Source organism: Strigops habroptila, chromosome 2 (genome assembly GCF_004027225.2).
Source record: "Strigops habroptila isolate Jane chromosome 2, bStrHab1.2.pri, whole genome shotgun sequence".
Classification (NCBI taxonomy): domain Eukaryota; kingdom Metazoa; phylum Chordata; class Aves; order Psittaciformes; family Psittacidae; genus Strigops; species Strigops habroptila.
This window is the reverse complement of record NC_044278.2, coordinates 49,207,999-49,229,283: the sequence shown is the minus strand read 5'-3', so window position 1 is coordinate 49,229,283 and position 21,285 is coordinate 49,207,999. Positions and strand designations below refer to the sequence as shown.

At 39.2% G+C, this 21,285-nt stretch overlaps 1 protein-coding gene across 4 annotated transcripts in view; it reads left to right on the top strand.

The window, feature by feature from the left end:
* CLCN4 (chloride voltage-gated channel 4) overlaps window positions 1-5,863 on the top strand; it is a 41,811-nt gene extending 35,948 nt beyond the window's left edge. For all 4 annotated transcript variants that reach the window (XM_030476143.1, XM_030476141.1, XM_030476144.1 and 1 more), the window contains one exon: window positions 1,562-5,863. In XM_030476143.1, the coding sequence (XP_030332003.1) occupies window positions 1,562-1,652 (91 nt within the window). In that variant the 3' untranslated portion in view covers window positions 1,653-5,863. The remainder of the gene's footprint in view (window positions 1-1,561) is intronic.
* Window positions 5,864-21,285: the final 15,422 nt, after the last annotated feature.

The window sequence follows — 21,285 nt, the reverse complement described above, 5'->3', positions numbered from 1 at the left end:
CTTGATGATCTTAAAGGTCTTTTCCAACCTAGTTGATTCTATGATTCTAAATCCACTGTTTTTCCTGTTTAAAGCCAAGTATAGACAGTAGCTAATTAATCGGCACTTTTGAGAGAGTTAAGTGACTATTTTGATTTTGTCTGTTTTGTGACTAGAAGAATAAGGGAAGCCCACCCGGTGTCTCTCCGGGGCAGCAAAAGAAATCAGACTCAGAAGCAAAATGGCGCTTGCTGGGTCTTATGTTTCATTATGATTATTTCTCTGAAATCCTTAGTGTCTTGTCATTTAGATAAGGTAAAGATAAATACAAAATAAACTGTTCTGGCTTCCACTATCGTTCAGTTTTCAACAGAGGCAGATCTGGGAAGTAGTATCGTTTGCAAAGAATATGCCTGTTTCTAAACATTCATTTCTAGATTAGATGCCTGTGAAGACTGTGATACAGATGTCAGTGAAAGAAAATTAATCTGTTCAGCTTTCGTTAATGGAAACCGGAAAGGCATATAAACCAAAAGTCCACGAAAACCAGCTGGGGAAGTGAGGGCAAACATGAAATTAGGAGAGTAAAAAGTTGCACTATGAGCACCAGAAGTAACACCCTATAATTCCAACAGGATTTGAGCTATTTTGGGATCATTGCTAGGATTACCCAGGATCTAGTAGTAAGAAGAAACTTTACAACAGGATAGCAAAAACAGAGCCATAATTTTTAAATGCAGAACACTAAAATCCAGTCTCCTGCAAAAAGCCTTTTTTTTTTTTTTTTACTCAAGAATACTGCATATCAGCTGTTACTGTTGATGCAGTGTCCTCAGTATAAAGAAGATAGATGCCATTATTGGGGCACAGGTTGGTGCTGATTTCAGGTGCCTGGATTTGGAATTTTTGATCTTGAGTTCTAGCACTTCCATTAAATGAAAGGTGGAAAAACTATAAATGTTACATAGCTTCAAAATTCAGTGCCTTGTGGCCTTCCAGGGCTGGAAATGAAAGCTCTTGAATGCTGAGCCTTAGGAAATTTTTGACTCTTGGGGCTAGACATCCCACAGGCCCTATCTTTCTTGACAGATATGTGTATATATATAAAATTCATTTAGGTTCACATACATGAGAAATTATCACTCTGAAGGAATTATGCTGTTGGACAGAGAGAGTTTAGGAATGTAAGTCTGTGCTTTAGCTTAGCTCATGTGTTACTAAACCCCACGCCCTAGCTCAGGGCACTGATGCCTTGGTTTTGTGCTGTTAGTCCTCTGCAGCCTGTGCCTAAGGAAACTCATTATTTTGTTGTACAAAGTGTCAGTAGTTGTAGCTCCTCACTCAGTCATGTTCCCACTAAGAAAAAGGTAACAACCCGAAGTATTTCACGTAATGATCATGACTGGTGTAAAAATATATGAGGTGAGAATGCTTTTCATAAAAGATAATCACTGGGGAATGGATGAGATGGACAGTGCTATATGGAAGCACTTAGAAAATGTCCCTGCAGTTGAACATGAAAAAAAAAAAAAGGATGATATATGATATGATTGTTGACCTTTCCTTTCCTTTTCTCCTCTAGGAGGCTGCTGGGTATCATAACTAAAAAGGATGTATTAAGACATATGGCTCAAATGGCAAACCAGGACCCTGAATCTATCATGTTTAACTAGACTGATAAAGGAAGAAGAAAGTAACCCCAAAGGAATCCCTTCTAGATTAACACAAAGGCTATATTTGGTGTTTTATATTGTTTGAAAAGAAAATGTAATGTGTATGAAGAATGGTCCAATATGCCTCTGACAGAGGGAGTGGATGCAGGATGGCACTTATTTAATGAGGAAGGCGGTTTAGAAACTCTGAACAGCTGCAGACATCAAGCTGTGTTTCCTTAATGAGATTCCCAACAGCTCAATTGGAGCGTTGGTGGGTGTAAGTGATGCGGTGCTTAGAGACAAAGAGCCAGGAGCACCAGTGGGATGCATCAGTGTTCACAGTAACTCTTGAGGCAGGTGTGAAGACTTGCAAGACATTGTCTATGTATAAGCTATTAAGAGATATAAAGATCTGTGTTCCAAACTAAAGAGTGTGTATGAGTAATCTCAGTTGTTTTTGTTACTGAAGTCATGGCTATTTATATGCTACTGAATTATACCATTTTCATGAGGGAAAAATGGTCATATTTTAAAATGAAAAATTTTGTCATCTTCATTTATTTTTGTAGAAGTGAATTAAGACTGGAGGTAAAGGAGCAAGAGCACACTTCAATTCACTTTAAAATGTAGTGTCCCCTGCTCCCTGCTTTAGTCTGTTGAATTTTATACAGTTTAGCATTTCTGTCAATCAACTTCCCTTTATTTATGTTGAAATGTGACTTATTTGTAAGGATTTATTATTTCTCTATGCAATTTTGCATACAGGTACTGTAATATTTAGTATTATGTGGTTTGCTGTGGCAACAGGAAAAACCATCGACACCCATGGAGGAACTTTCAAAGGCACTAAAGGGAGACTGGTGTCCATCTCTCATCAATGTTAATGACAAGACATGAGATCTCCTACCTGTCTCCCCTTGTGTACATTATCATTTCTCACAAACTAATGAAGTTCTGCATTGATTCCTCATTCTCCATTTATTCTCTTTTTGTCACCACTATTTCTTGGCATTTGTCTGCACCCATCAAGAGATTGCTGAAGTTAATTTAAGAGTCATAGACATTTATTCTGTAGCAGATCTACTTTTTATGCATCTGCCAGTCACAGGACTATGGAAGCCCTCCCCACAACACTAAGGCTGGGTAAGATCAAAGGGCCTGAAAATGCAAATGGCAATAGCAAAGCTTTAACTACTTATCTGTTTGCATCAAGAACAAGATTTAACAGCCCCCGGTAGGGACCTCCAAGTCACTCAGGTAAAAATGAGAAATTTTCCTAAACTCTTGTTCTGGTTCTGTGTGAGATGCACAGAACCAGCATTGTCTGTGTTAATACACTAGCACTTTGGTTAATACTGCTATCAGTAACAGAATACCAATACTCTCAGTAACACATAATCCACACTGCCCAGTGTTTGCTTTATAACTATAAGCTTAAAGCTTGAAGAGAGTTTGCATCTTAACTTAGGTGCCTTGAATCACCTTCAGACCCTCTGAGAGTCTGGTCCCTTCATTTAGGCATCTAAGACTTCTGTTATTTTTATTCAAATCCATACAGATACTGGTAGCTCACATCCATTGCATCCAGATATTCTTCATGGAAAGAGTTGAGTGAAGACCTCTCATGCCAGAAGAGCCTGTTTCTTACTCCAGACAAAAGCCAGACTGTTGATTTACCTTGTAGGCAATGTACATGATAATTGTGTGCCTGAACTGAGACAACTAGCCAGGTGTACACTAAGTTAGATGCCTGAAGATACATGTCACAAATTCCGCCTCTTATCTCCAGTAACCCTGCTTCCTTCTGGCATGTCCCACTGCATTCACACAAAGTACAGCCCAAATTGTTTAAGTAAAAGAAACAGAAGTAAAGGGATAATTTTAATCTGGTAAGTACTCCATTTAACAATAGTGTTTGCAACAGACTGACATAAATATATATAGCTCTGGCCAAAGCCCATAAATATTTCAGTGTATACTTTTTGTTAACCGAACATCTGCAGTACAATGTATTATTAAAGGGATATTGTTAAAACTATGTAAGCTATAGAGCTAAACAACCCTTTCCTTCTGAAAATAGGAAATACAACAAAATATTGTTGTTTCTTATATTTTTCTGTGAAGCTGTCATCAGCCAAACTCGTAAAGAAGCCAACCAAGTCAACGACCAAGCTCATAGACATTGGATTTCCTCATTTGAACAGAGATGCCATCATAAAATAAAATCAGTTCATTTCCGCATCTAAACCCAAGCAGGGCTTAGTGCAAATGTCAGTTTCTACCCAAAACCACTATAATCTAAGGGATTTGGGCTGAGATAAATAGCAATCTTTAGATTGCTATAAATAGCAGTCTTTGAGAGCAATCTTGTTCTGAAATTAAAACGGAAACTGTGTTCTACTGTTTGCTTTTCTAGCTTTTGATGTCAAGACATACATGTTTGATGAACACTTCTCCATCTTCCTTTATGTTTACATAGGAAACAAGAGGGCGTACTCTCCCCACTTGAACACTTCTAATACCTCTTTTGCTCATAAGCCAAGAGAAGTAAGTTGGGAAGTGAATTCATCTGCTATTTGAAGTCAAACTCAAGGCTTCATATATATCAGGAGAAAGGAGAGGTCTAAAGCCTTCTTTGTTAGCGAAGAAAAATTCAGCCCATGTGGCATTATAACGTAGTCCATAGCAGAGCTACTTCTGAAGAGCATTCACAGTACTGAGGGCAATGTTTGCTAACAGGAACTAGGATGCTATATCAACACTGAAAAACATTGTCATTTCCAGAGAAAAAGACCTGGAGTCACTTAACGGAGGTTAAACGGGCCCTGAATACAAACTCACTTGGGCATTGACTTGTGTTATCAGCTTAAGCTCAGCCTGTGGCTATGGGTAGGCATAAACTTGTGTGGCTAATTCCCATTAACACCCAGACACACAATCCACTAAAACCGTCAGCCCTGTGATAACCTGTTGCCTTGTCTCATTAGATTGTATATGAGGAGCCCTCAGGGCATAAGAACAGGATCCATAAACCCAGCATAGTGGTTTGTAAGAAATAACAGAAGGAACTGAGATTTATGTGTTTACTGTGGGTGCAGTTTGACCCTGGGACTACCACCCAAGCAGAAGGCAGGTAAATGGATGTACAGCTCTTTTCTATCAATCGTGTTGCTCTTTAGATGGGATGGTTTAACTATCTAAGGGATCAAGGAAGAAAGCTTTGGATGTGTACCTGTGTACTGCTGCTCCTTGTTCCAGTGTCTGTTCGAAATATATTAGGCCCCCTTAGAGCAGGGACTGATATTTAGCTTTCCAGAAATGGCATAGTCATAGCTAACTTCAGCTGCTCAGCATTATCAAGGCTGAGGTGATGCTAGAATGACTTTGGAGGGCTTGGAAACTGGGCACATTTTGCTAATTAGAAAGCTTCCTCTATGCTTCAGTCTTCACTGCTTATATTATGAGTATCTGAATAGGGAACACTCCTAATACAAATTAATAACATGCTTTTCTCAAAAAATACAGTTATGATGTAATGATTCAACGTATTTCCACATAACAAGCCCATTATCAGTCACTGTTTTCCATCTGTATTCCCAAATATATCTCAGAAGTTACTGACTAGACTCCAAGAGGCATAGATCTCAGCCTTAAGCATTTATTTGAATTTGTAGAGCTCAAGATAGTCACGTAGCCTGATCAATCTTAGAGTTACATAAGTACTTCAGTATATAGTGCTCACTTTATGAAACTTCAGTTCAATCCTCATGTTCAAGCAGTTGGACTTCAAAGATGTCAGGCTAAATGAGAATAAAAATCTTTGAATGGTGCAAGTTCAGTATTGTACCTTTGTTTTGAATGAACTGTGTTCTGTTACGTTCAGCTTCTAATGTGTACTTGAAGCAATCTGTACCAGAAACTTTATTGTAAAAGTACAGAATATGGACAATATTTATTAGCCAGAGCCAGACCCTTTGGCTGTCACAGTAATACTAGTTATTAACTCTTATGCTTTGATGAAGCAGGAAAAAAAAAAAAGAGTTTAAGAATTACAGGAGACCCACTGATTCAGTGTTGGAATGACACTATAATTATGAATACAGTTTTGCTCTGTTTTCAGTTGGCTTCTTTGTTTTTTATTGTAGGAAACAGTATATATGTTGCACCTTATTGAAAAAACAATGTTTGGACTCTATTTTTTAAATAAAACTGACTTACAGGACTGGAAATGTTTCTTGAACATCTTATTAATTGGAGAAGTATTTACTTAATGTCTCTGTATGAATTTGATGCTTCCTTTTCCCAGCTATAGGGATAACTCAAACTTGATGAATGTTTTAGGATATCTAATTCAGTTATAGGTTAGCCAATACTAAGTAGGGAGTTAGTAAAATTTATGCAGTGGACTTCAAAGAATCAGCCTGGAGAGTTGGCTGTTTTATTTTCAGAGAGAAATGTTGGGGGTTTTTTGCCCCCCCTCCTTTTTTTTTCTTCAGCATCATAAATCCTTCATTAAAGAAAAAGGAAAAAAAAAAAAAAGATTTCTCCTATTGGGTTGTTCTGTTTAAAATAATAATGAAACTTCTTTAAAGCTAGATGTTGCAACACCCTGACGATTTCAGTTTTTGAATATATTTTTCAGTTGCACTTCAGAGCTAAGCTCAAAAACTGAAAATGGCAAGTTCAATTATGTCCCTTTAATTGGATAAAACATCTCTTAAATCTCTGTCAGAGGCTAACTTTTAGATACTAGCAAAGAATATGGGCTTAATCCTGATTAATGTACTAACCAAGCAAGTAGAAAGACACTATAGCTTTGTGCAAATGAGACATTAATCAATGGTTTATCCTAAAGAAGCATTACAGGTTTCAATACATGCTACAGAGAACAAGTTTGATAGAATTGGTATATCAGCAATACCCTAATTTAAGTTAAATTACTCATTTCAAAGCTGGTACTGGAATCCTCAGGCCTCCAGCTTCTTCCATGGATTGCTGTGGCCCTAACATTGCCCAATGCACCCACCGAAAAGCCAGGAGGCATCAGGCATGCAGAAACTTAAGTAAGTAGTAATAGTTCCTGCAGTTTGTTTTTGGTTACGAGAGACTGAGCCTTAGACCTGCCTGTTATTGCTTGTGATAGCACAGCTGGGAAATGGAAACAAAAATGTTCAGAGAATTCAGCTGTGCACCATGTATCCTGGCCTAGGTACTCATTTCGTCTAAACCAAACAGCCAACTGCCATCCATGTACCTTTTTGCTCCTTTAGGAAGGCCTTCCTCCCCATATAATTCCTACAAGTAACATTACTCCCCTGTGCTATCCTGCTCCTCTTACTCCAAACACGATCTTGCTTCCAGCTCCTCCCTACCGTGGTGGCCTGGATGCCCAACAAACAGTCTTACAGACACTGTATCCCACACAAGAAAGGCGGTAGATGGGCTCCTCTTGTGGCATATGGGATTTTGTATTGCTGGCTGTTGGAGGACACAGCAAACACAGTGTTACTAGCACTTGTATGCTACACTGTTTTTGGATTGTTTTTTGACTTGCTATCTTAATGTAATACTAAAAAGATGGACTTTTCAGAAAAATAGCTGCTACGTTTGCACGGATCAATCTATATATGTTCACCATCTCAACTAGTAACTAGTGACTTCACAGGGAAGGCAACCAGGAACAGGGACATGACTGAGAAATGTACTCTGAACCAGTTATGAGCTCTTAAGCAGAATGAAACAGGAATTGCTGATCTGTAGCTGCAGCATTTTGGTCATGTCTGCATCCCCCCTTTAAGCTTTCTTGCATTCTGAGCATAATTAATATGCTCAGTTTGAACACATTATAAGCACAGTTTGAACACAGTTAATGATTTCAACCCTTGCTATCCCCAGAATTATCTCGTATACTCAGGGTCAAAACAATCCGAGTGTTCCTACAGATACAGTGCTTTCCCCAGTCACAGCAGTTAAGTGGTTAGGAAGACACTACCATATATAACAGCCAGATTGGGGAGAGTCGGTATTTGGCACTTCAGCTGTGTTTCATTTGCAAAATGATGTTGCAGCTTGAACAATCAGCGCAGGGTTCTTTGTGGGGATTTGCAAAGCCCCTGCGGTCCATTCCTGGCTTGCACAGCATTCAGAGCAATGTCTGTGTGGGCCAGCTGTGATTATAGAGCACATACCCTACAGATTAACCAGCTCTTTTTAATCCACAAAGATTCAGTGAAGGGCACGGAAAAAATGTGCAGATTGCTTAGGAAACTAGACAGTTGACTGTATCAGCTAGGGAGAGTTGCTTTGTTTCCTCAAAGTTACATCCACGGAGGCATCTAACTCTCCAGAGAACTATCCCCTATGAGGTGTTCGCTAACTAGTTTCATCACTAGGAGAGAGTAATGCCTAAAGCAAATCTAAAATCGTATCTGTTTCTATCAAGTACAACCAATGTTATTGGGGTTTTTTTTCCTAATATATTCTAAAAGGCAACCTTTTCCCCCTCTGAAAGTAAGCTCTTTGAACAGTTTCTACTGAGAACTGGTCTGTGACTGTGCTGCACACAATTTGAGTGCTGCAGGGCAAGTGCATCAAATGCTAGCTTTGGTAAATGCAGAAGTCAGTGGCTGCAAAAATTGTGCCATGGGAAAGGACCATTCAAAATAATTAAAAAGTGAGATGAAATGTAGCTGTCTACTTCCACCAGGTAACGTGAAAAGGTATTTCCCTATTATGAAGCCTTATGATTTATAAAGTATATTTAGATCATTACCAAAGTTACGTTTTGCCTGGAGAGAAATTTTACTCACCTCTCAGATTAGATTACCATTAGCACCGAAATTTCTACATGAACTAAAGGGGGAAACCAGACTCTTGAAGTCCCCAGGCCTAGGAAGAGAGACACATAAACTTTGTTGCGATTCAGGGATGAAAGGGAGCACACAAACTCTACGAAAGGCTCCAAAATGGCTCTGGTCTGCACTGAATTCCAAGAAAAAAAAACCAAAGCAGAAGAGAGACCATCACCAGTCCTTCCCTTTTTAACAGAAGCCTCATGGTTAGAGGTTGTCGGGATCTGGTAGGGGTGGGATCCAGTTACAGCATTATGTAAATGCCCTAATCCCCCTAATACAGGTCTTCGAGGTGTTGAGTGGGCACCTGACCTCCTGATTTAAGTGCAGCTCACTTACCCCAGTGCAGCTCCTTCTTTACTAAGTGCTGCTGTGTTTGGCTTCCAGGCAAGCCAGGAGCGTTGTCCTACAAGCATTTGTAGACTTCTCTTTAGAAATGTCTCAGCTGGCTATTCTGAGTGTTGGGATGCAGACTCTGTATCTTGATTTTTATAGGGAATTTAGGCTCCTACTTATACTCTCATAATTACCATACTGGGGGCGTGTGTGTGTTCATCACATTTTTAGGCCTCACTCTAGCCTGGACACAGGACTTGGCTTCATGTAAGTACAGTTACAAGAACAGAATAGACAAAGTCTGAGTTTGCCTCTGTAAAATTCCTCTCTTTTGCAAATCCTGGTTTCCAGACTGCTAAACAGTTAGTTCACAGTTTCTGATACCTTAAGGTATTTCACTAGCACAGAATATTCAAATGCTCAAATGGCTGAAAAACCCAACAAAATAAGCCGAAGGACAGAACATCTAACATCCATTTGTCATTGACCAGAATATTTATTCTTCTATGCAGTCACTGCTTGAGATCAATCATCATTTGGATTATGTTAGTAATTAAGGATTTTTAATCTGTCCTACATTTAAGCACCTGTTTCATCATATTATTTATTTACTCAAGTAACTAACTCAAGTGGTAATTAAATTAGAGGTAGAACAAAGGTGGCCAGCCCCTTACAGACTAGTACAGGACCTAGTTTTCTGTGGATCACATAATATGGCTCTGCAAAAGAGCGAGCCCTTTCTTCCAGCTCCTTAAAGAAGGTCACTCTTTCTTAAACAGAGAATTGCAACTCACTATTGACACAAGGCAAGGGACAAGAAGTAATCAATCAGTTGCCCCTTTCCACTCCTGCCCCTGTCAGGGTAGTGCCTTCATGCTGTATACTCCTCAGCAATACATTAATGTGTTCATTACTGTGGTTCCCAGCACAAAGACCCTCCAGCAAAGCCCAATCTGCACCACTCCTTTCCCTCAGACCACCAGCACACCAAATCCCACGCTCAGAAACACCAGGTACTCTTCTGTACCTAGAGTGACGTGCAAAGAGCAGTTAGAACTGCAGGACAGACACCTCTGCCCCAGTACAGCTGGAGACTGCCACTGCCACTACCTCCTGCCATCTCCATTGTCCTGGCGCTGTAGGGCTCTGGGAATAGGAATGCATGAAAAAAGAGGAAAAAAGTGAAGAACTGTGATACTTGGCTGAGGATCCTCTCTACTGGGACTGAATTTTCACCTGGCCCTCAGAAGGTCTGGCTGGTCATTTTCTTCCCACTAAGCTCACGCTTGTCAGGGAAGGAATATTTAGTGACTAACTAACTGCATCACATTACACAACCATACCAGGAATTGCAGTTAGCTTATTTTCTTACAGATGCACACAGTCTGCCTTTCTCAGATCAATGGAAAACCAAATCTATCATTACATCTACCACAGCTCCATCTGCACTGGGGCAGAGGTGTCTGCAGCAACAAAAGCGTCCCACAATTGCCATTGCATGTAGAATTTTCTATAAGCTTCGAAGAGAAGATCTTATCAAATGGAAGGGTATTCAAGCACCAGAGGACACGTGAAAGAGGCCCAGGTCCTTGTGTGCATGAGGAGAACTAAACAGCAGTGGGGCACGGGTGCTCTGTGCTGCCCTTGGACCAGCAGATGAAGTTTCAGGAACCCCTGCAACACGCTGGAGCAAACATTCCGTCATCTGCCGCTGCCGCTGCATTGGCTGCTCGGCGTATTTTGCGATCCACTGCTCCAGGGTCTGTGTTCAGCAATATTTGTTAATCAGCATCAGGATAATGAGCAGTGATTTAATTTAATGGCTCCTGTGGGCTCAGGCTGGGAAGCCCGCTAGGCAGCCTGCAGCAGGATCGGTGCCACAAGCCATGCACAGAGACTGACAGAAGCCATCGTGGTGTCCATGCTGTCCACTGGCTTCTGATTCATGCAGGAATCACAGCTGTTTAATTGTTTGCTCTAAATGCGTAGTTTTTCCTCATGAATTTTCTTAGATATGCCAATTAAAAGGTATTTTTTAAATTTAAATCTTTTTTTAATTTTTTTTTTTTTTTTTTTTCCAGTTTGATATACTGATACTTGGGAGGGAAAGTGAGAGGAGAGAAAGAAACCTTTTTCTTTGTTTGGACTATTTGGCCAGGCTAAAGCATGACTGTCTGCTTCAGCTTCCTAAACCACATATCACATCTGTGAAAACATAGTGGCAAAAAGAGGAAAAAATAATCTGCAATGCTTTCCTGGTGGTTTCTGTGAGGCTTTCATGTAACCAATACATTTTCATCAATTATGCATTTAGGTCACGAGAAGAGTTGGAAGAAGGAATTCTTTTGCCATTTCAAAGTGGCTGTCAGGAAGAAAATATAGCCAAGATGATGGAGCTAGAAGAAATGCAGTTTTGTTCTTCTGTTCTGATTTTTTTCTTCTCCACTTTCTTTATCATCATTCCTTGTTGCATAAGCATTTACCCCAGCATAGCAAAATCTGTGTAGGGAATGCACAGAAGCCCTTAGAGCATGGAAATCTCTTACTTTGTAATGGCATTTCTAATGCATATGTAAACACCATTACAGAATTGAGCAAAAGGCCTGCCCTGTAAAGCATTTGGTCAGATCTAGAAAGCAGTATATACTCCTTGGTAGGCAGAATTACCATATGTAACCTTTAGGCTTCTGTGCAATTTACAACCCCAAGTTAGGTGCTAAAATACCCTTTAAAAAGTATAATAAGAATTAAGTGCTAAGGAACAGGTTTCACTGTAGCTACCACACACAGCAGGCAAAAACTGACATTAGCTACTGAAAAAGACAAGAGAAGACCTTGAAATCTCATTTCTTCCCTGTACTGGAGATCACAGGAGCCTCCTGTCCCTCAGGACCATATACCTGAGCAAAGACTCAGAGAACTTGCTTAATTTTTCTTAGGAAAAATGTCTGAGAACTTGTGGAAATCCTCCTGATGCTGTGTCCCACATCTTACATGTGCTTAAAGCATTGAGCAGGAAGCAGAAAATGAGGGCTCAGGGTTTTCCAGCCTGAGATTTTGCAAAACCTCATTTGAAGTTGTAGGGACCAAAACTGCTTATTACAAAACAGGTACTCTTAAAGCCATGGGCTGATACTCTGCTAAGAGGGAAATACAGAGTATGCATCTTTAATCCAGAGCAATTTTATTTCATTTTGATTTCAGTTGATTTCATTTTGGAACTGAAAGAGCTAAGAGCTATTTCAAAGGTTAAATTTAGCATATTTGTACTATATATGCACAGTCATTTAGGATATTTAATTTGATTCTTAAAATTGGTTCCCCAGTAAGCAGAAAAATCTTCTAATATGCTTAAAAGAAAAAAAAAAAAATCTTAAATTCCGTTATAATTAAGGTCATAATTAACACATGCAAAAGTTAGCAGTTTGCTTATGTTTATGAAATAAATCTGTCCTGTGAGACAGGGCATCTGGAGGCAGGGCTCTTTCATGCCTTCCTCTTGGAAATGTGCTACTTTCCACAAATACCAAACATGCATTTCACAGGATTAGAGTGACTTTCTGGAATAACCTCTAGGACTTTTACCTAAGGGCTGTGGTTCTACTGCTCCCTAGCTTTCTCTAGTAAATTGGTAATTACTTATTCAATGTTAACCAGTAAGGATAGAAAAAAATAAAGTTCTCTCTGATATCATCTGCTAGTCCTGGTATTCTCCTGACGATGACTCCTAAATCACTGGGTTGCTGACTAGCATTAAAAAGCAAAAACGGCATTTCAGAGAGTAAAAGTCTTCATTTCCTTTACTTTTCTTCCAAATACAATGAAGTGAATCATGCTGAATGAAAGAAAAATCTTTTTGTGACATTTTTGTGAGGAAAAAGCACTCAAAAATATTGCGGTCTCCCGCTACTCAAGAATTCAGTTTTATTGCTTAGGCAAAAACATCAGTCATTTCTACAGCCCCTCTTAACCCCTTGCAGGCACTTTAGAGTCAGATTTTACCATTTCTTCTAAGGCCGTATCTTACTAAATTGGGGGAATAAAATCTTGCCCTTTGTTAGAGTAAGTACTAAACCATCTGTTTACTTTGCGGGCCCTAAGATTTACAGCCTGCTTATGAAAGATAAGCAAAATCAGGCTTTGAAATCCCTGCTGACAAATTTTGCAGCAGTGGAAGTCTGAGCTCTGCTCTTCTAGTCAATTCCTAGTTTGAATTGTTACTAGTTGAAAGTAAACCCTGCTTACTTTCTGTTTTCCAGCATCACTATCAGCTAGAATTACCTTTAGTCCTAGAACTTCTTAATATTTCTGTGCAATAGTATATATTAGAGTGTGTTAAGTGCTTTTAAGCCATAGACTGGCAGGTGCTATATAAATGTTTATCTTTGTTATGATTGCTTAAAGCAGAAGGCTCAGAGGTATATAAAAGAAAAAATTTAAGTAGTCCCACCTTTGCCCTTGGTTTTCACATCTATTGCATAATCAATTCAGTGAGAGAAACACCTCATAGAAAGAAAACAAACTGCCTTGCAGCACAAAACAAGGATAATTTTAATCCATGTTAAATTCCCAGATTTACAGTCACAGTTGATTCAATTTTGAAATGACCTTTAAAACCATTTATCCCAAATAAATGTAACTGAAGGGTTTCATAATAAAACCGCCTTTTATAGTTTCTTCTTTACAATCAATCCAGATTCTTTTTTGCTATTGCTGAAGTGGTGTTTATTCAGAATATTCTGGCTAGCAGGGATGATGGAAATGGGAAGGATGTCTGTCTCTGGGGAAAAAGACTATGTGGCACTCAGCAGAATGTGCGTTTTCTGGACCATTCTCATGCTATTGTTGCCGGACCACTAAGTTTGCTTAAAACTCCAAAAGTTTCAGAGAGACCAGGTGCCTTATATTATAAGCTTGAATGTTCCTTCCTGATCGGGTTGCTTTTCCCATTACTTTTTTTTTGTCCCATTCCCATCTGAGGTTTCTTTCCTGTTTCTTTTCATTTCAGCTTAGCTTTTCAAGCAATGACATCCAAATAGAAAGAGACTGTCATTGCCACAGTTTTCACTCTAAACCTGAACTTCCTGGCTTTTATGGTGTATAATCAATCCCATCCTGTCCTGTGATTTCTATGTATGAGTGGCAAGAAGTAAAAGGGAGTTTATTTTGCCTGTATGCGGACAGGCCAACTTTCACACATTAGGAGCAGCAACTAATCATCCACAACATTTCCTAAAGTTTATGGTGCTGGCAGACAGCTGTTTTCATTCTGATATGATGGTTTCTTTGCAGACTCCTGCTGCCAGCAGCGTCTCAACCACTTTACTAGCGCTCCATGTTCCACACATCCTGAGCTACTGGCCTTAAAGCTCCTTTCTACTCTATACACAAAAAAGCAAACTAGACTGCCAATAAATACTAAGGAGACAGACATTTGTTACTACAGCCATCTGCTGTACCAAGGGGAAATTTCAGTTATCAACACCTAGAACTAAATGCAGAAAATGACAATATGTAGGCATGCATCCCAGGTCCTTCAATAAAAGCTTTTAAATTTACTTTTTGGTATGCTTTTTTGTCTTCTTCCCCTTTTAAATCTTGGCCCTTGAAGGTGTGAAATGCATTAAACTCTACTGTTTATGATATAGGAATTAAAGAAAAAAAAGTTACCTGTATTCTCTGAAAGTTAACCATTGTTACCATAACTACATGTATCCCACATATGCTATAAATGAATAGAAGTTTGGGCCTTCCCTAAGTAATCATCAATAACAATATTAACAGCTCTTTAATATTTGACTTGATTAATGTGAAGCTTAAGAGACTGGATTTCATCTCTGCAATGCTGGCTACACAGCTTTGTCTGTAATCTCGTATCTGCAAACTTGTTTAAATGCTTCTTGTCTTCAAAGACTTCAGAAGTATGTTCTTGAAGCAGAGAGTATACCCCACCATCAGCCAACAGTCCAAGTGTCTGTCTTTGAACAAAACTGGTGTTGGAAGACAGCATCTTACGCCATGGATAGCATGAGGCTGTGTGCACAAATACTGGTGTGAGGCACCCAGAAATGTTCGCTTTAGCCAGTTCAGCCTGAAGATAAAATTTTCTAGAAATGAAACATGGGGAAATCTCAACAAATCCTGCAATTCTCTGAACTGCTGTCAATTGTTAAACGTGGGAGAAGAAAAAAACTGAATTGGGGGAAGGGGAAGAGTTTCATTTAATCCATCCCTTACATAAATATTTATGATCTCCGAGTAATGAGGTATTAAAATCAGAACGTTTGATTTATATTCACTTTCTTTCACTCCCACTGATACAAACACATTTGTAATCACGCATATTTGTTCAGTCCAGTCGTGCTGCTTTTAACTTCCATCTAATTATTCCTTATATGACTATAGTTCCTAAGAGCCAAGTCACAGGCCAGAAGGCTACTGTGCTAAGTGTAGAAAGCGTGAAAAAAAAGTCTTGAACCCCCAAAATTATGGAAATCCCCCCATTAAAATCAATGTTGTTTTCCCAGTTGGTTTTATCATGCTTCTAATTTAATCTGCTACACAAAAAGACAGTAGAAAGCCTAATTTACTAAAAATCAACACAAAGAACAGATCTTAAACATGGCATGATTTGCCAAAACATTTAAATCTCTATACTGCTCTGGCAGTATAATGAATGTTACATTTTAGAATTCATTAAAAAGCTGTAAGTATTCCATTAAAAACCTTACCAACACAGATTCAGTAAGTAATAGGTGAAGGTATTATTTAATTTGTCTTTTATGTGAGTGATTGTGCTTATATGAAGAAAAGAGCAAGTCCCTAATGCAGGAATTAGAGTGAAATTTTGTGGGGTCTCCATTATACAAAAGCTCAAACTTGTCAGATGTAATGGCCCTATCCTGTGTTACATCTGAAGCATGTAGATTTAAAGAAGATGAACTAGATTAATAAATAAGGCTTCTTTTTGAAAGCACCTGATGCACAAAACAAAACATTGTCCCAAAAGACACCAAAGAGCCCTTTTCTCAAGCAGCAAACAACTGCTTGTCTCTTGCAGAGCTGCTGGGAAAGGTGGTCAGAGCCTGCTTAACTGGATGTCAGGGGATGTCCTCTTTTTAAGTGACTTCTTCAATGACTCAAAGGCACTGCCATAGCTTTTGTCATGCTCCTTTGCATGATAACAACGGAGTTACTGTGATTGGACAATATCCCCAGTCTCAGCTGGAGAGCAGCCTTTGGTCTCAGCAACATCTAGTGCAATATAATGTTATAGTGATGAAGGGTTTGATAATCAGGTAGAATGGAGGAAAGAAGATAGATCATAGTCATGTTTTAACTGCTAATTGCACGGTACCCATACTTGTAGGTGCAAGGCTGGTAAGCACAGACAAGCATTGGAAACCAATTTGCTATCAACTAGATTCCTGTTAAATGCAATACGTGTATTCATATTGGGAACTTGTGGCTTGTTTTAGGACTCAGGCTGCATTAGGCAGAGCATCACTCCAGCCCCCAGAGAGATGCAAGCCCAGCAAGCGCAGCAACTCTAACAGCAGATCTGTTGAGTGTGATCCGTCCCTGCTCCCCTCCCGCACTTCACTTTCAGCCAGTGAGCAGATTTCCCCACTGTTCCAAGGAAAACAAATATCTCTAACAGTTCCTCTGAAATCTCAGGGGTCCCCTGCCATTAGCTTTCTGCCTGAAGAGGCTTGCTGCGGTCAGTGCTCCAGCAGTAGAACATGGGCTCGGAATTAAGGCAAGAAGCAGTCACAGCCGAGGCCCTCCTATGGGGCCATGTAACATCATGTGTCCTATCCATCAGCACAAAGCAAGAAAGATAACCCTCGAGAGGCAAGTATTCACATCCTTCATGTCAGGCACCTAACCTGGGCACCTGCGCTCCTGGAACCCTCTTGCAGTCCAAGAGACTGTAAGCCTCTCCTCTGAACTGTCTGCTGGATGTATGTGCAATTTCTGCACTGGCTATCTAGGAACCAGCATTCCTCATCTGGAAACATAAAGGTCTTAAATGCCTCAAGTAGATTGTGTGAGCAGCTCCCTCCTCTGCTCCACCTCCTCAGTGGGTTGGCAGTTGGTGGCAATGCACACAGGTGAGAGGAGAACAAAGGAAAGTACCCTTATTTCTGGAAGAAGAAAAAGAATGTTCTGCTTTTCTTTTAAAGTACGCAGGATTACCGATTCATTTATTCATAGTACTTGGTTTTTAATATGTCAGGGAATAATGACCCATTATTTTATACTTATGGGAAATGACACTTTCTAGTACCCGGTATTTGCAGCTGTCAAATTATATATGTCAGCATCTGTCACTCTGCAGTGCTGCTTAACGAACAAGTTTTGCATATCCCAATGAGCTTCTACTAGAACACAGGAAAATATTAACACCTTTTCTGGCAACTGTCGGGGCTGACTATGTTTTTGGCATATTCATTTCTGCTCCATTATAGACTTACCATATACAGCCTGGACTGCACAGCCTCAACAGTTGTAACAGGCTGATTAAATATGCCAATATACAGATTTCTGCCTGTAAACCACAGAAAAGAATATCTTCTTTTCCTAATTCAAATGACTTACTGAAGAATGAAAATAACAGCATGAGCTGTCAATAAAGATTTAAAACCTTTAGGGCTTTGTCCAGTTCGTTTGCAGTAAAGACAGTCCTCTAGGTCCTCAGGCCCTCCTTGAAGCTATCTTGTCCAACTTGCACCCAAAACTTTTCAGATGAAAAAGCAATGAATCACTCATCATGTCACAAAAATGAGGGGGAAAGTATCAGATGATCACATATTTACCTTTTTAATTTTGCATAAGAATTTAATTTTTCCTAAGAAACTAGGAAATTATTAGAGAAAGCATCAAAATCCTATCCCAGTTCAGTGTGGCAATGCAATTTTTACAGCATCGAACATCTCTACAGACTTCTTCATATCTCTAACTCTGACCAGCTTCAATGGTTCTAAGGATATCGTGTCCAGCTTATAGCTGATCCATACTCAGAAACAAGACCCTTCATTGGTATATATTTACACAAGCTCACAGAAAGAACCTTTTCATTTTTTGTCACAAATTCTTCTATTTCTACATTGTGAACTGATACCTATTTTACAACAAAATATCTGCTGGAAAATACAGCAGTTTACCCAGACATTATTTAACAGTGTGAAGTGGGGAAGCACATCATTAGCACACAGGAGCAGCTTTGCTTATAAGGCTCATTGCATCACTATGATTTATGCAGAGCAAAAAGGTCAGAAGCCAGTCAAATCAGACAGCAAGGAATACGTGATGCTGCTCTGGTGAGGAAGTATATTGTTCCCCCACTCAAAAAACGTATTAGTCTTTTTTGATTCCTTTTCTTAAAAAAAAAAAAAAAAAAAAGGAGAGAGAGAGGCTCCCATGGCAACTCATATTCTTCACTAATGAGCTTTCCAGGACTGCCAAGCATTCTGGCTCTTCATGCAATCATGGGCAGGTCCCTGGATCTGTCTTAGAGACACAAATCCATCCTCAGTCTAGAAACTTTGAAAGCAAAGTCTAAGGTGTCCCTGCCCATAGCAGGGGTGTTAGAACTAGATGGTCTTTAGGGTCCCTTCCAACCCAAATCACCCTATGATTCTATGAAAGGGGCAACATACAGGACTTTGGTCTAGGCTCTTTGTTGCAGGATGGGCCATAACCTGACGCCTTGATTTTAGGGAGGACAACTATGGTATATTAAAGCAGATTTTTCAATATTGGTTTCTGTGTGTGCTAACATGGTGCATTAACTTTTCTCACTGGAAATTCAATGGGGGAGAAGTGTTATTTCCTCAAGTGAGTCACGAAGAGGAAAATTCATACTGAACTTGTATGACCAGACACAGCTGTTCCTCATATCAGATATAAAACCTAACTATTTCAGAATCAGAGTCTTAATATTTTCAAGAAGATCCTGTTCACTGTGATTCCCTACCTCGGATGCATGGCAGTTGCCAAATCCCTGTGCACTACAGGTACTTAAAAAGTCTGTGAGCCCACATGTTTTCCATGGCTGAACAAGGAATTAGCAAGAAGTCAGAACGATCTGCCAGGAGCCTATTTTCACCTTGTTTCTTGCTTAGGCATACTTTTCTACAGTTCAAATAGGCACCACAAAGGAATGCAAGTTACTGAATCTTTGCTTAAACTGAACAGCAACTGGTATCGGCACAGTTGAGTCCTGGAAATTACACAAAGCTATGTACAGACAGCTGGGAGCTGAAGGGCAAGGGCAGTGAGATTCATCATCCTGCATAAAGTCACAGAAACTAAAACTGACTTCTAGGTCCAACTTACTCATACCCACAAATATCTCTATTGTTACACAATACATTTAATCACAGAAATTATTTAAGTTGTTCACTTGTTCATACCTTTTTAATAACTTAGCAAAAAATCAGCCCCAATATCTTTCTTTCCCTAGAGTATTACGTATGAAACAATATATGCCAATGAGCTAATAGCCAAAGTGGAAAGCCAAGCTGAAGATACAGCGATACAACAAAGGAAAATAAATCAGTGATGTCATGAGCTCACCAAACACTGTAGTTAAAAAAGAAAAATTATCTGAAATTCTTCTTATGTAGTTCCTTTAGCCAAAATTTGTTATCAGATTCAAACTGGTTATATGAACTTAATTTATTCCATGGAAGTCAAGTTTTCAGTAAAATTGCTGTTCTTAAATAGCACTTCTTGGTCTACTTAAACCTTCCTAGAATTGTCTGATGCTATTAATGGAATTCACTAATAGCAGTGATTCCAGTAATTTGTTTTGGAGATTGATTTACAAAATGTTTTTTCCCAAGCCCTTCATTTATGCTTGTATTGACAATAAAAAGAACCAGTATTCACTGTGCTTGGAATATATCTTAGCAATATTTCAGATATTAGCCATGCGATTAATCTGACTAAACAGACTAAAACAGAGGTTTTCTGCATCTGAACTAATGACCTTTGGCTTCCTCTATACGGAAAAGAATAGAGGCATTACAGCACAACTCGCCTCATCGTAAAGTCAACATCTAAAATACATATCCAGTGAATCTCACCACATATCTAATTCTCTCTGTTAATGAAGGAAGAAAACATGGAGTAGCCAGATGGGCTGCAAGCCTCTATGGGACAGAAATCTAAAGTAAAGAGTTCCATCATCAGGAAAAATTAAGATGAACATGAGTCAGGTTGCATTCAGATTTATAGTGATCTGCTCAATCCTTACATAGAAACCTGTGTCGTTGCTCCTTTCTATTGAATACTGTATGCAGTAGGGACTATTTGAGATGAATATTCAATTGGGATAAACAGAGTTTTCTAGATCAATAAAAATAGAAAGAAAGCTCAACAACAATAATGAGCTGGTGGAAAATTGAGTGCATTTGGCAAAGGCTCAAGTTAAAACCCTTCAGTGAAATCACAATAGTAATCCATGAAATTAGAGCCACTGATCTGAAGCACAGGCTAGACCTAACATCACAACATTTTTCCCTTTCTAAAATGCTTAAAGACAATCTTTTCTGTTTTAACTATTCAAACATTAATTCACCTTATTTTAGTACACTCACAAAACCTTATTCAATTGGGCAAATCACCAAAATAGAATAGAAACCAGCAGTGAACTAATGCAGTTTGTGTGGCATTAAAGAACATGCATGATAAATTTTGGGTTTTAAATACAATAAATCAGTCATTTAAATTTAATATAAGCTGCATAATTTCATTCTGCTTCATTAGCCTATATAAACACAATAAAATCTGTCAAATGCAAACAAAGGGCCTCCTAGAGGTGATATTTTAATTGTAATAAAACTGTCATCTAGATTAAGAGGCCAGCTGAACAATTCATTTCTTCATAGAACTTAATGCTGTTCTAGAAAATGAGCATTGGGTTTAGTTTTTCCTGATGTGCTTGTGCACAACAACAACAACAACAACAACAACTTTGCTTCTGCTCTTTAATGCAAGCAATCTGCTCCATTGCCCCAGCATCACATCAAAAGAAAAGCAGGGGGGAAAAAACAGGCTGGGTTGCAGCATGAAGCTCCATTTCTGCTGCCTCCTTCAGACTATTGCCTTTAATATCAGTAAGAGTTTAGCTTAGAGATGGGTTTCAGGGGAAGGACTTCTAATCTAGCCAAGCATTCTCCAACATGCTTTAGTCAGATGGGAAGAGGGGGTTTTCCCTGATGCCCCCACACAGACCAGAGCACCACAGATGCATACCCACCCTCCCCTAGCATATCACCTTTGACAGGAGTCCCTGAGTCATTCCCCTAACCAGGGATGGGAATTACCACTCACCAACACATGATTGCTGACAAAATTGTACCTGCATTTCCTTCCTGTTGCCGGTACGAAGTAGTATCTTGTTTTTCTTTTTTTACCCCCTAAAATGTGAATACAACTCATTTTTAGCTAGCTGA